At 39.1% G+C, this 12,379-nt stretch overlaps 1 protein-coding gene across 7 annotated transcripts in view; it reads right to left on the reverse strand.

Annotated features, from left to right (window-relative positions):
- The window catches only part of ABCC4 (ATP binding cassette subfamily C member 4), a 209,407-nt gene that overhangs the window by 154,009 nt on the left and 43,019 nt on the right, over window positions 1–12,379 (reverse strand). For all 7 annotated transcript variants that reach the window (XM_037895822.2, XM_037895831.2, XM_043534629.1 and 4 more), the window contains exons 6-8: window positions 10,569–10,732; window positions 4,936–5,061; window positions 1,112–1,361 (exon numbers count right to left, since the gene is read on the reverse strand). In XM_037895822.2, the coding sequence (XP_037751750.1) occupies window positions 1,112–1,361; window positions 4,936–5,061; window positions 10,569–10,732 (540 nt within the window). The remainder of the gene's footprint in view (window positions 1–1,111; window positions 1,362–4,935; window positions 5,062–10,568; window positions 10,733–12,379) is intronic.

Here is a 12,379-nt window from a genome sequence, read left to right on the forward strand (position 1 = left end):
CAACAGGAGTGAAGCCAAGCTGTCCCAAGAGAAGATAGTGGCCCACTCTGTCATCAGGAAGTAGAGAGGAGCCTGTGAGGAGCACAGGAGCAGCCACGGAGGCGGTAGGCCATCTTCACCAAAGGCAACCTGTTGCCTCAGTCCCATTGAGAAAAATAAGAGATAGCAGCCATTTTGAAAAAGCATGTTGTGGAATTCTGAGCAATAGAACGTTCTCCCCTCTGCTGAGGAAGAAACTTTCAGTTATGAAGAATATTGGCAAAAAAAGACCCTTAATCCTAAAATTTTTCTTCAAGTTTAGCCAATGCCCAAATTTTCAATGAATTATCACTACATGGGAAGTTTGAACACTCTTTGTTATTCCATTACGAAGACCATTTGGGACCAAAAAAGGTCTGAGACAGGATTCTAAAATTTCCTTAAAGGACCCAGTATTTAATTACATTTTAACACAAACTAATTAATAGCTTTCTAAATTCTCAAAAAAATTAATTCTGCACTTCAAAAATTAAGTGCTGTAATTTTGAGGAGGCTCTGCTGGCACTGAGTCCCTGCTGCAACTGGTGCCTCCACGTTGAAGGGAAGAATTTAGCCACAAAAATATAGTTGCAGCTTTAAGAAAAATAAGAAATTTGCAGTTAGCAGTAAATATTTAAATAAAATAACATTCTGTAACTCCTTATCATATCTCCAGAGAAAATTAATATATAAGTATTTGATGCAGTGTGGTATACTACAATATTACTCAAAGCAAACTCAAGAGACCTCGCTGTTGAATTTTAAAGCAAGTACTTCTCTAGTATGAATTCTCTCCTGAAATATAACAGAAAGGAAGCTGTAGCACCTCCCCGCAACCCCCAGAAACATAGGTCTGTTGTACTTTAGAGTACTGTAGTGTAATTCAGATATTTTCCAAAGTACTGTATACAAATAAATGGGATAGTCTATTTTGGAACAAGGTCATGCCATAGGAATCCAAAACGCTACAAATTACAACATAAAATCAAACATTAAATCCAAAAATTTGTTTTGGCGACACTAAAATATTGATGGAACAGTATATATATCCATCAAACATTAAATCCAAAAATTTCTCAGTTTCTCAGTGTACCTTGATTCGTCGTATGCTGATCATTGCCTCAGATGCTCTCTCAACAGCCGCAGGGAAGAAGAGAGTGACAGTCAGTCTCACTGCACCATATAGTGACACCGCCACAAACACCCGACTTGCAGAAATAACATTGCCAAGTAGGACATATGTCATGAAAGTTAGAAAAACTGTTATTTTGCTTGCAACAAAGAACGATGCCAAGTTCAATCCTCGAAGATAGGAGCTTTTAAGAACCATGGAAATCTCCTTCCTAAAAACATAACACAAAATAGTTTCAAAGCTATGACTATATTAGACCATACACACAGGCTCACTCTCATCATGGACTTCTTTTAATAATAGGAAAACACCCAGTTTCAGCATTTTGTTGTTAACTGTTGGGATGTTTTAATTGCTTTTATGCAAGGATACATGTTGTTAAAAATAATGTACTCAAGAATGATTGCTAAAACAGTATTGCATTTGGCAAATAGTAATAAAATAAAACAATAACACAGGAGCTTCTAAATAGGGCCTAGAATAATATTTAAATGCAAGGTTCTTCACCAACAGCTATAGGAAAGGAAAGCTCTAAATAAGACTACTTTTTTTTCCAAAGGAGGAAGAGCAAAATGAAGTGCTTTCTTGTATCTAATTTAATCAGGATACAAAGCATCACTTTGAGAAACTGATGTAATTCTGAAAAAAATATACGAGTTCAGCTATGGAATGCTGGTCCAAATGAATTTGTGTAGCTAGTTGGTTGCCATTTCCTCTGGCTGAATCACAGGCCCCGCAATGTTCCCTGTTCTTGTTCCAGATCCTTCACTGGATTTGGGCCCTATTCCTAAAACTGCTGATCTAGTTCCTGACAGCTGTCATCCACAGCTGTGACCTCTGTGCCAGCTATTCTCCCAACCATTACACTACCAACCCGGTGCTGGGTGGACTGATTCAGTTCACAGGAATACAAGGCTGTTCACCTAATTCGTCTCCCCGTAGTGATCTGAGGGTTGCTGGAGCATATGTTTTCCAAACTAAAATTTATTTTCAAAATCTTCAATTTCCACTTATAAATTAGTCATTCAATATGGAGGTTGAGAGAGCACTGACAGAAATGCAGGGAGAGACACCGAAGCTGCAGCAAGCAGGAAGTCTGCTTCTCCCACCACAAACAGCAACAGGCAGAGGCTCCTGAATGAAAAGGTTTACAGATACCAAACAGTTAGGGAAACAGTGGGATCGCAGCCCAGAGATCCAGCCCCAGACTGGTTAAACTACAGAATGCCACCCTTGAGAAAGGTTTCAGAGTAGCAGCCGTGTTAGTCTGTAACGGAGGACTTGTGGCACCTTAGAGACTAACAAATTTATTTGAGCATAAGCTTTTGTGAGCTACAGCTCACTTCATCGGATTCATTCAGTGGAAAATACAGTGGGGAGATTTATATACATAGAGAACATGAAACAATGGGTGTTACCATACACATTGTAAAGAGAGTGATCAGGTAAGGTGAGCTATTACCAGCAGGAGAGCGGGGGGCGGGGTGGGGGGAGGAACCTTTTGTAGTGATAATTAAGGTGGGCCATTTCCAGCAGTTGACAAGAAGGTCTGAGGAACAGCGGGGGGCTGGGGGGGGGGGGGGGGAATAAACATGGGGAAATAGTTTTACTTTCTGTAATGACCCATCCACTCCCAGTCTTTATTCAAGCCTAAATTAATTGTATCCAGTTTGCAAATTAATTCCAATTCAGCAGTCTCTCATTGGAGTCTGTTTTTGAAGTTTTTTTGTTGAAGAATTGCCACTTTTAGGTCTGTAATCGAGTGACCAAAGAGATTGAAGTGTTCTCTGACTGGTTTTTGAATGTTATAATTCTTGACGTCTGATTTGCGTCTGATTTGCGTTTGATTATTCTTTTACGTAGAGACTGTCCAGTTTGGCCAATGTACATGGCAGAGGGGCATTGATGGCACATGATGGCATATATCACATTGGTAGATGTGCAGATGAACGAGCCTCTGATAGTGTGGCTGAATTGATTAGGCCCTATGATGGTGTCCCCTGAATAGATATGTGGACACAGTTGGCAACGGGCTTTGTTGCAAGGTTAGGTTCCTGGGTAAGTGGTTCTGTTGTGTGGTGTGTGGCTGCTGGTGAGTATTTGCTTCAGGTTGGGGGGCTGTCTGTAAGCAGAGACTGGCCTGTCTCCCAAGATGTGTGAGAGTGAGGGGTCATCCTTCAGGATAGGTTGTAGATCCTTGATGATGCGTTGGAGAGGTTTTAGCTGGGGGCTGAAGGGGATGGCTAGTGGCGTTCTGTTATTTTCTTTGTTGGGCCTGTGCTGTAGTAGGTGACTTCTGGGTACTCTTCTGGCTCTGTCAATCTGTTTCTTCACTTCAGCAGATGGGTATTGTAGTTGTAAGAACGCTTGATAGAGATCTTGTAGGTGTTTGTCTCTGTCTGAGAGGCTGGAGCAAATGCGGTTGTATCGTAGAGCTTGGCTATAGACAATGGATCGTGTGGTGTGTCCTGGATGAAAGCTGGAGGCATGTAGGTAGGCATAGTGGTCAGTAGGTTTCCGGTATAGGGTGGTGTTTATGTGACCATCGCTTATTAGCACCGTAGTGTACAGGAAGTGGATCTCTTGTGTGGACTGGTCCAGGCAGAGGTTGATGGTGGAAATTGTTGAAATCCTGGTGGAATTCCTCAAGGGCTTCTTTTCCATGGGTCCAGATGATGAAGATGTCGTCAGTGTAATGCAAGTAGAATAGGGGCATTAGGGGATGAGAGCTGAGGAAGCGTTGTTCTAAGTCAGCCATAAAAATGTTGGCGTACTGTGGGGCCATGCGGGTACCCATAGCAGTGCCGCTGATTTGAAGGTATACATTGTCCCCAAATGTGAAATAGTTATGGATGAGGACAAAGTGACAAAGTTCAGCCACCAGGTTTGCCGTGACATTATCGGGGATATTGTTCCTGACGGCTTGTAGTCCATCTTTGTGTGGAATGTTGGTGTAGAGGGCTTCTACATCCATGGTGGCTAGGATGGTGTTTTCAGGAAGATCACTGATAGATTGTAGTTTCCTCAGAAAGTCAGTGGTGTCTCGAAGATAGCTGGGAGTGCTGGTAGCGTAGGGCCTGAGGAGGGAGTCTACACAGCCAGACAATCCTGCTGTCAGGGTGCCAATGCCTGAGATGATGGGGCGCCCAGGATTTCCAGGTTTATGGATCTTGGGTAGCAGATAGAATACCCCTGGTCGGGGTTCCAGGGGTGTGTCCGTGCGGATTTGTTCTTGTGCTTTTTCAGGGAGTTTCTTGAGCAAATGGTGTAGTTTCTTTTGGTAACCCTCAGTGGGATCAGAGGCTAATGGCTTGGTGCAGCAACAGGCCTGCCACCTGATGGCTACACTTCAGATGGACACAAAAGGAGTCTAAGTATAACCTCTGTAGGATTCTAGATTTATAGCTAAGGTGAGAAACGAAATCCCATGCTATTCCCCAGAGAAAAATATTTTGCAGGTTAAAGTCAGGAGAGCCAGTAAGCAGGATTGCAAGGATGAAACTCTTTATCAATAGAGGACGTCTGATTAATAGGCAATAAACCAAATGTGAAAACAAGAAAAATGGTGATTCTATATTCACACTTACAAGAAACCAAATTAATAAATATCAAATAATTTTTTCTGCCCTCAAGACAAACTCATATTGTCACCCCTTATGCAGAGGTGAAGAAAAAAACTACAAAGCTATACAGAGATTCTAGGAAATTTCTGGATTTCAAATCAAAAAACTTAAATGAATTTAGATCAAATACCATGGCATAAATTTCAGTGAAACACGGATTACCTTCTTATACTGCTAACTAATTCTGAAAATGATTTTTCCCAGGCATACATCTTTATTATCCTCATACCAGCTATGACTTCATTCATTGTCCTAATCCTGACATCTGTAAAGGCTGCAGTTCTGCTCCTGTAATTAAAAGAAAAGTTCTCAGATTCACAACAAAAGTGACTGTTCAATCTGTACTGTTACACTTATACACTAAACTTTGACATGCAGTAAAAACCTGGGTTTTGTGTTGTCATCTATGCAATTTCCAGTGAATAGCCTAGCATTTGTCTACACCAGGAGTACAGAGCACTGCATGTACCCATATATACAGACACTGTGATTATATGCCCTATTTTTAAAAAAGAAAATGTATTTTTGCATGGTTAAGAATAACTGAAATATATTTTGGCCAGAGTAAGAATATTTGCCAATAAAAAAGACAACCTGATAAATAAAATGCCTCTCATCAAGTGTAATATACAATATAATAGAGATTTTCCAAACATATTTAAAAGACAAGATAAAAAAGGGAAGGAAAAATACTGGACATTCAAGAAGTAAATAATCTGAGTTGAAAATGCCAAAATATAAACATTTCTACAAGACAGCAACTGCTTTTTCTGCCAACACAAAGTGGGGAAAGAGGCTCTTCTGAAGAGGTCAATGAATGGGATTGACCTGATCTTGGTTACTTCTGTGGCTAATTCTGCCTGAAGCACAGCATAACTCACGATATGGAGCATTAAAAGTAATTAGTTATAATTAGGCCTGGTGAGAAAATTTTCATCAAGATTAAATTCTTTTGACAAATGAAGGGGAAAAAAATGTGAACTCTTGTTTTCTGACCAGCTTAAAATATAATAATAGTCTGTATCCAGAGCTATTGATACCTCACACGCAGGTCGTATAAACTCAGTTAACAACTACCAAAACCAGCAGTTTCTTCGAGAAGCAGTAGGACAATATGAGAGGGAAAGCAGACCACCTCTAATACTACAGGAAAGGACAGTGGGTATCTATTATACTGAAAGCAAGAATTGTAAGGAAGAAATTTTCTTGTAAATACATATATTTCCAGACTTTACAACTTAAAATCACCAGGGATATTTCCAAAAATAATATAAAAAATTGGTACAAAAGTGAAAGGAAGTGGTAACAGGAAACAATGAGAAACAGTCACTATTTGTTGATAACTGTATAAAATATGACAGCAGGATTTGTTGTTTAGGTTGCATTAAGCATATCTATTCTAACCCCATATTTCCTGTTGCTTATAACCAGGGATTCTAGACATCCATTTGCCATGGAAAAACATGGAATTTGCATTTTTACAGAGAATCTTTAGTTTTTACATTTTGTGAATAAAAACCTATGTAGTAGAACCCCATTTATCCGAGCCTCCATTATCCAGCTCTCCAGATTAACCGAACCAGGACTGACAGCCCGAGCCCCAGGCGATGGGACTACCGCGGTCAGCCCCAGGCAGCGTGGCTCAGGCTTCAGCTGAAGTTGCAGCCCTGCTACCCAGGGCTGAGGCTCTCCGGATTATCCAAATTATTGATTATCTGATCTGACCCCAGTCCCAATTAGACTAGATAAAAGGGGTTCCTCTGTATCAATAAAATATTGTGTTCAACTGATACCTATATATATTGTGGCTAGGGAAACTATGGTACAGTGTTTTATTTTAATTGTGGAAAAACACAGACTTTTTTTTTTTAATCAGAAAATTTTGGTTTCGTTTTTCTTGTTATCACGGAAAATTAGGATCTCTTCTTATAACTAAGGTCCGAGTTTATCATGGCAAACAAACTTAAAAAAAACAGCTTCTTAAATGGTAAAAAGTCACCATTTAAACTGGGGAAAAATTAACACATTTTTGCGTATGTATGAAATGGTTCCTTATTTTTAAAGTATTCTAAAACCATATTGAATTCATTCATGTAGAAAAGAAAACACAGTAAACATAAAATATTAATAAATTCTTATTTATAGTAGGTTTTATTTTGACACATCATGTGCTAAAATTTTCCACCGTTGCTACTACCAGCACAGCTCCACTAACAGCAGGAACTATTGGAGCACTAGTGTAGACAAGGCACTAGCACATCAGGGCTAGACAGCACATTCTATATCGGTGCTCCAACCATTGCTACTACTGTTGGAATTGGAGAGAAATTTCAGAGAAAATAGGTTTGTGTATGCATAGCCAAAGAAGCCGTCCTACAAAGCATTTTTCTTTCATATAAAAGTTGTGTTTAGAGATGACAGGATATCTGTAAAACCATGTCACTTAGGAATACAGCACATGATGTATCAAAATAAACCCTACTATAACTTTTAGAAGCATTTATCAATATTTTATGTTTACTATGTTTTCCAAATGTAAACAAGGTTTGCTAGTAGAACACAGGAAGACAATATAGTATCACTTACTCTTGTTTCATGTCAGGAAGATTAATAATAAAAAATAATCCTTTTTATGGTTTTTAAACTCTCCCAGTGAGGGTACATATACACAGCCAAAGTAGTGAGTCTCAGAGCCTGGGTCAAGAGACTCGGGCTCGCGGGGCTTGCACTACCGCACTAAACACAGATGTGTAGACATTGCAGCTCAGACTCTGAAGTCTAGGGAGGAGGGTAAGCTTCAGAACCTGCGTTCCAGACCTACACACAACTTAAAAGCTCTGTCCAAACAGCTATTTTTAGTGTGGTAGCATGAGCCCAGTGAGCCTGAGACTGTTAACCTGGGCTCAGAGGACATAAAGTTAAGTTTCCTATGGTAATAGTCCTCAATGGGTGCGTCTTCAACTGTTCCAGTGAAAATTGGTTTTTATTTGGATGAGTTATTATCCCTTGCAAAGTCATATTTGCACATGCATACTGGAGGCCAGATTCTCACTAGTGTAAATCAGAGTAGCTCATGGACTTCCATGGAGCTATGACAATTTATACCAACAGAAGACCTGGCCCCAGATTTTAAACAGAACAGATGCACATGTTAGTTGTGCTACGCATGCACTCACACCAAATTTAGGTGTGAAAAGGAAATATACCAAAGGTTTCCTATAGACTTCCTAAACTATGCATGAGAGGGTCCCTCGTATAGTCCTCATAAAGTGCTTACATTCAAAGTCAATGGCAAAACTCCCACTGGCTTTAATGGTAGCGGCCACAGTGCATGAGATAGCGCATAAGAGTCATGACTAGCCCAATAGTGGAATTAATCTTTTCTAACTTTTTCTCTTTTAAATCACATAAAATATTACATTTTTTAAGTACATTTAAAGAGAATGCTACCATTACATAGTTAAGTCCTGAAAAAGTCTGGAAATTATAATGCTAAGATTGCTCACACAATCTGAAGGTTGCTCCGATGCGTATATTTACAATACAGTCTTCAATTTCATGATCACAAACTGTTTCTCAAATAATGCGGTACAATACATACATTTTGTATAAATGTTTATGTGCGGCTAACAGTAGTACCATATAATACAGCGTCCCAGAGACCACAAAGGTCATTTATATGACAAGTACACCAGTTAGTCTTATTCAAGACATTACAGAATAAGGGTCCCATTCTGAAAAATAGGCATTGAAGTCAATGGTACTATTTGCATGAGCCAAGTTACTAACATGCATAGATATTTGCAAGACTGGGGCAGAAGTATAAAATGCTGCATAATAATGAAAGTTAGCTTCTCATGCAGAGCCCACCTAAACTTGTAGCAGTGGCTCCAATCCTGCAATTAGCTCCACGCAGGTGGACCCCTCTGCCCAGGTAGAGCCCCAGTCACTTCAATGCCCACACATAGCTCATTGCAGGATTGAAATCTACTTCAGCTTCATTCCCTGAACTGCAAATAAAGAAAGACTTACGCATATGTGTGCAGATAAGTATCTTCCTCATCAACATATTCCTTCCCCTGTGCTGAGCCTAAGCAAGGATCTGCTGCTGGTTGAAAAACATTGAATATTACATGGCCACTGACTAATTATTACAATACATAACTGAGAGAAGATAATTTCTCACCTCGTTGTGTGACCTTGGGCAAGTCACTTAATCTCTCTGTGCCTCAGTTTTCCCATCTGTAAAATGGGGATAATAATGCTTACCACCTTGAAAAAGCACATTGAGCTCTATGGATGAAATGCACTATGCAAGTGCTAAGTATTATAATGACTGTTAATATAAAAAAGCCTAAGTCAATAAAGCTAAACTGGATCATTACAAGAATGAAAACAGTGCAAGTGTATAGACTGAAAAAGTTATTAAAACATGGTACATGTATGTATAACTAAAGTTGTGGGGAAAAAATTGTATTCATAGATACTAAGGTCAGAAGGGACCATTATGATCATCTAGTCTGACCTCCTGCACAACGCAGGCCACAGAATTTCACCCACCCACTCCTGCGAAAAACCTCTCACCTATTATTTTATTATTTGAGAAATAGTAAGCGACCACGTAATTGAAGACTGTATCATAGTGAACATGCACAAGGAACAGCGTTCTATGGGTAACTCAAATTTGGTAATTTCCAGACTTTTGAGTGCTTAGCCATGCAATAGCAATGCCAGTTTGACTATTTTCACAATATTCTACTTTCAACCAATCTTAAAACAAATTAAAACGTCAGTACCTAGCCATATAGTTTTTATTATATAAAGACAAAGTAGGAAACTATTCACACTATAACAGGTTATGGCACAAAGAAGAGCCAGGCCAAGCTCACAGACATCCACTCTTTACTCAAATTAAAGAGCTTTAATAACATTCTCAGACAAAGCTACCAAATGCTTCATTAAAACAGAATATGTTTGTAAAATAAGTTATCTATTAATTTAACACATTACTAGAACTTTGCCATTATAAAAGTTTGAAAGTTAGGAAATCAGACTACTGTAGTTTAAAAAAAACTATCAGACTTTTCGCAATATGTGATTGGGGGGGGGGGGGGGAGCTGGGGGGGTGGGGAGAGCCATAAGGTCTGAATCCTGGTTAGAAAGCTACTGCTGAGCCACTATACATAAAAACTCTTCCTGTTACAAATCTTGCACCACTACTGAAGTCCTCAGGAGCCCATTGCCATCCCACCCCCACCCCATTGTTTCCTCACACCCTCTCCCCACTTTCAAGACCCTGAATCACAGGTACCATTCTTACAAATGAGGAGCCTTGCACAGGAAACTTTTTAGAGCTTCTGACTGCAACATCTTCATCATCCTCAGACGTCAAACCTTGTGAAAAACCAAGGCACTCTCTTTTTCATGTTGCAAGGAATAACAGTATTGTCCACAACAATCCCAGTCCCTAAATGTCCATGCAGCAAGATATCAAGGTCAAGATTTTTCAAAATATTAAACTTCCAACTCCATATGTAGGCAAGCAAATAAGCAACCTGATTTTCAAAAGGATTTGGCACCTAAGCAGGTCCCAGTGACTTTAATGGGATTTGCTGGATGCTCAGCACTTTTGCAAATCACTTCTCTTATTTTAGGCGCTACTTTTTGAAAATATTGGCAAACAATTGGAAATTGAATGAAGGGCCTTGCCCATGGCAGTTTTGACATCAGGCTAACCAAGCACATGCACTTTCAAAACCTGCACAGATAATGTGCACCACAAAAGTTTACCTTACCTTAGTGAAGAAAACAACCTCCCAATACAGGTTTGTAAAGGAAGTAGAATAATCAGAATTGCCATTCCTGCAAGGCATGATGGGCCTATTTCAATCCAGAGAAGAACAGTTACTGCTATAGCTTGAAGTGGTCCAGCCCATAAAAAGTGTAAGAAAATTGTTACCTGCACAATTAGTTAAGATATAAAAACAGCTTTTAGCATTAATTGAAAAGACAAAAATACAACAATAAAACCCTTATCAGCAGGGAAAATTTATATATAAATATATATAATATTCAATTTTAAAATATAAATTTTTGCATGCTTTGTGCTTCTGGTAGACAGTCTGAAAAATAAGCCTGCAGAAAGATTATGGTATGCAGGCGGGGGCGGGGGGAGGGGGGGGAGAGAGATTGATTCACAGCCCAGTTATTGAGAGAGAACTAAATAATGGTTTTAAAAAATCAGTATCCTCAGATAGTTAGAGTGCAGGCATTTGCATAAATGGGAAAACTGTACAATTATGCATCAGTAACTTTAGAGTATCCTGTATTCCAGGACAATTCCATGAGTATAACATGTGTCCTGTCATTTTCTTGCTTCATTTACAAAACTTATAATTGTCTGCCAAAACAGTTCAGCTATTTCTGAGAACAAGGTTCGGGAAAAATATGTTTTGCCCATGTTAAAAATTCCACCAGCCTTTTCTTTGAGAAGCTCTAGCATTCCTTTTCTTTTGGAGCAGGGACTTGAAATGTGGCAAGGAGTGGCCATTGTATCAGAAATGTGCCTTTTGCCATCTCCAAGAAAATCCACCCAAATTTGCTCAAGTAATAAATCCTTGAAAAAAAATCACAGTTCACACACGCTGAACAGAGACTTGTTAGAGTTTAAGGTCTAAATCTCTGAAGAGTCTATCCTCACTGAACATGCTCCAGCCTCCCACGGGTCCTAGTGCTGAACATATTGCAAACAGGCCATCACCACAGAGCCTATAAGGAAATCAATAATCTGTATTCAGGGCAAAGTTTGAATAGTAAACACAAAATAAGGCCTAGGGCCACAGCTGAATGATGAGGATAAAACAAAATACTGACTGCCTGTTCATTCAGTGAGTTCCATCCTTCCTACGCACTGAAACTGATAGCGGTTGTGGAAAATATAGTATGTGCTGATGTAATCAGAGATTGTAAGGCATTTCCTAACTTTTGAATGCTTGACTTTGCAACTTTAATAATGTTCTTTTAATGTAGTTTTTTGTGGGGGTATTTTTTAAACATTTTGTTTAAATTAAAATATTCTAGTAAAACACACACAACATTAGGGTGCTGCCTATTAATTCAACAGCAACACTGCCTTCGGATATCAGTTCAGCCCAGGACACCTTATTATAAAGCATGGAAGTGTTTCCCAGTTTTTACAGTAATCCTGGTTGAATTGCAGCTTAAAAGCTAAAATGAAGGGTTTTAAATGTGTTTCAGTTCACTCAACACAACCTTTTAAAAACTAAAACCAAAAGCATCTCAAATAATTCAGTCAATTGCAGAGTTGCCTTTAATACACTTACATGCACCAGCACTACGCCGGGTTTATAAACACAGCAAAAATATCTACACACAAAAAGAAAACAGATTTTTTCCCAATTTCAAGAAGATATTGCTATTAATATGTTTGGTAAAACCACCTTTAAAAATCAATACTAAATTATGAGCCTAAGTTGTCACTTTAACAATGATTGTAAAGTAAAACTTCATATGCCTCACCCCTCAAATATTGCAGCTTGGACCCATCTCTCATCTCCTTACCAGAATTGTCTAAGAAGACCAATAA

Source organism: Chelonia mydas, chromosome 1 (genome assembly GCF_015237465.2).
Source record: "Chelonia mydas isolate rCheMyd1 chromosome 1, rCheMyd1.pri.v2, whole genome shotgun sequence".
In the NCBI taxonomy this organism is placed as follows: Eukaryota; Metazoa; Chordata; order Testudines; family Cheloniidae; genus Chelonia; species Chelonia mydas.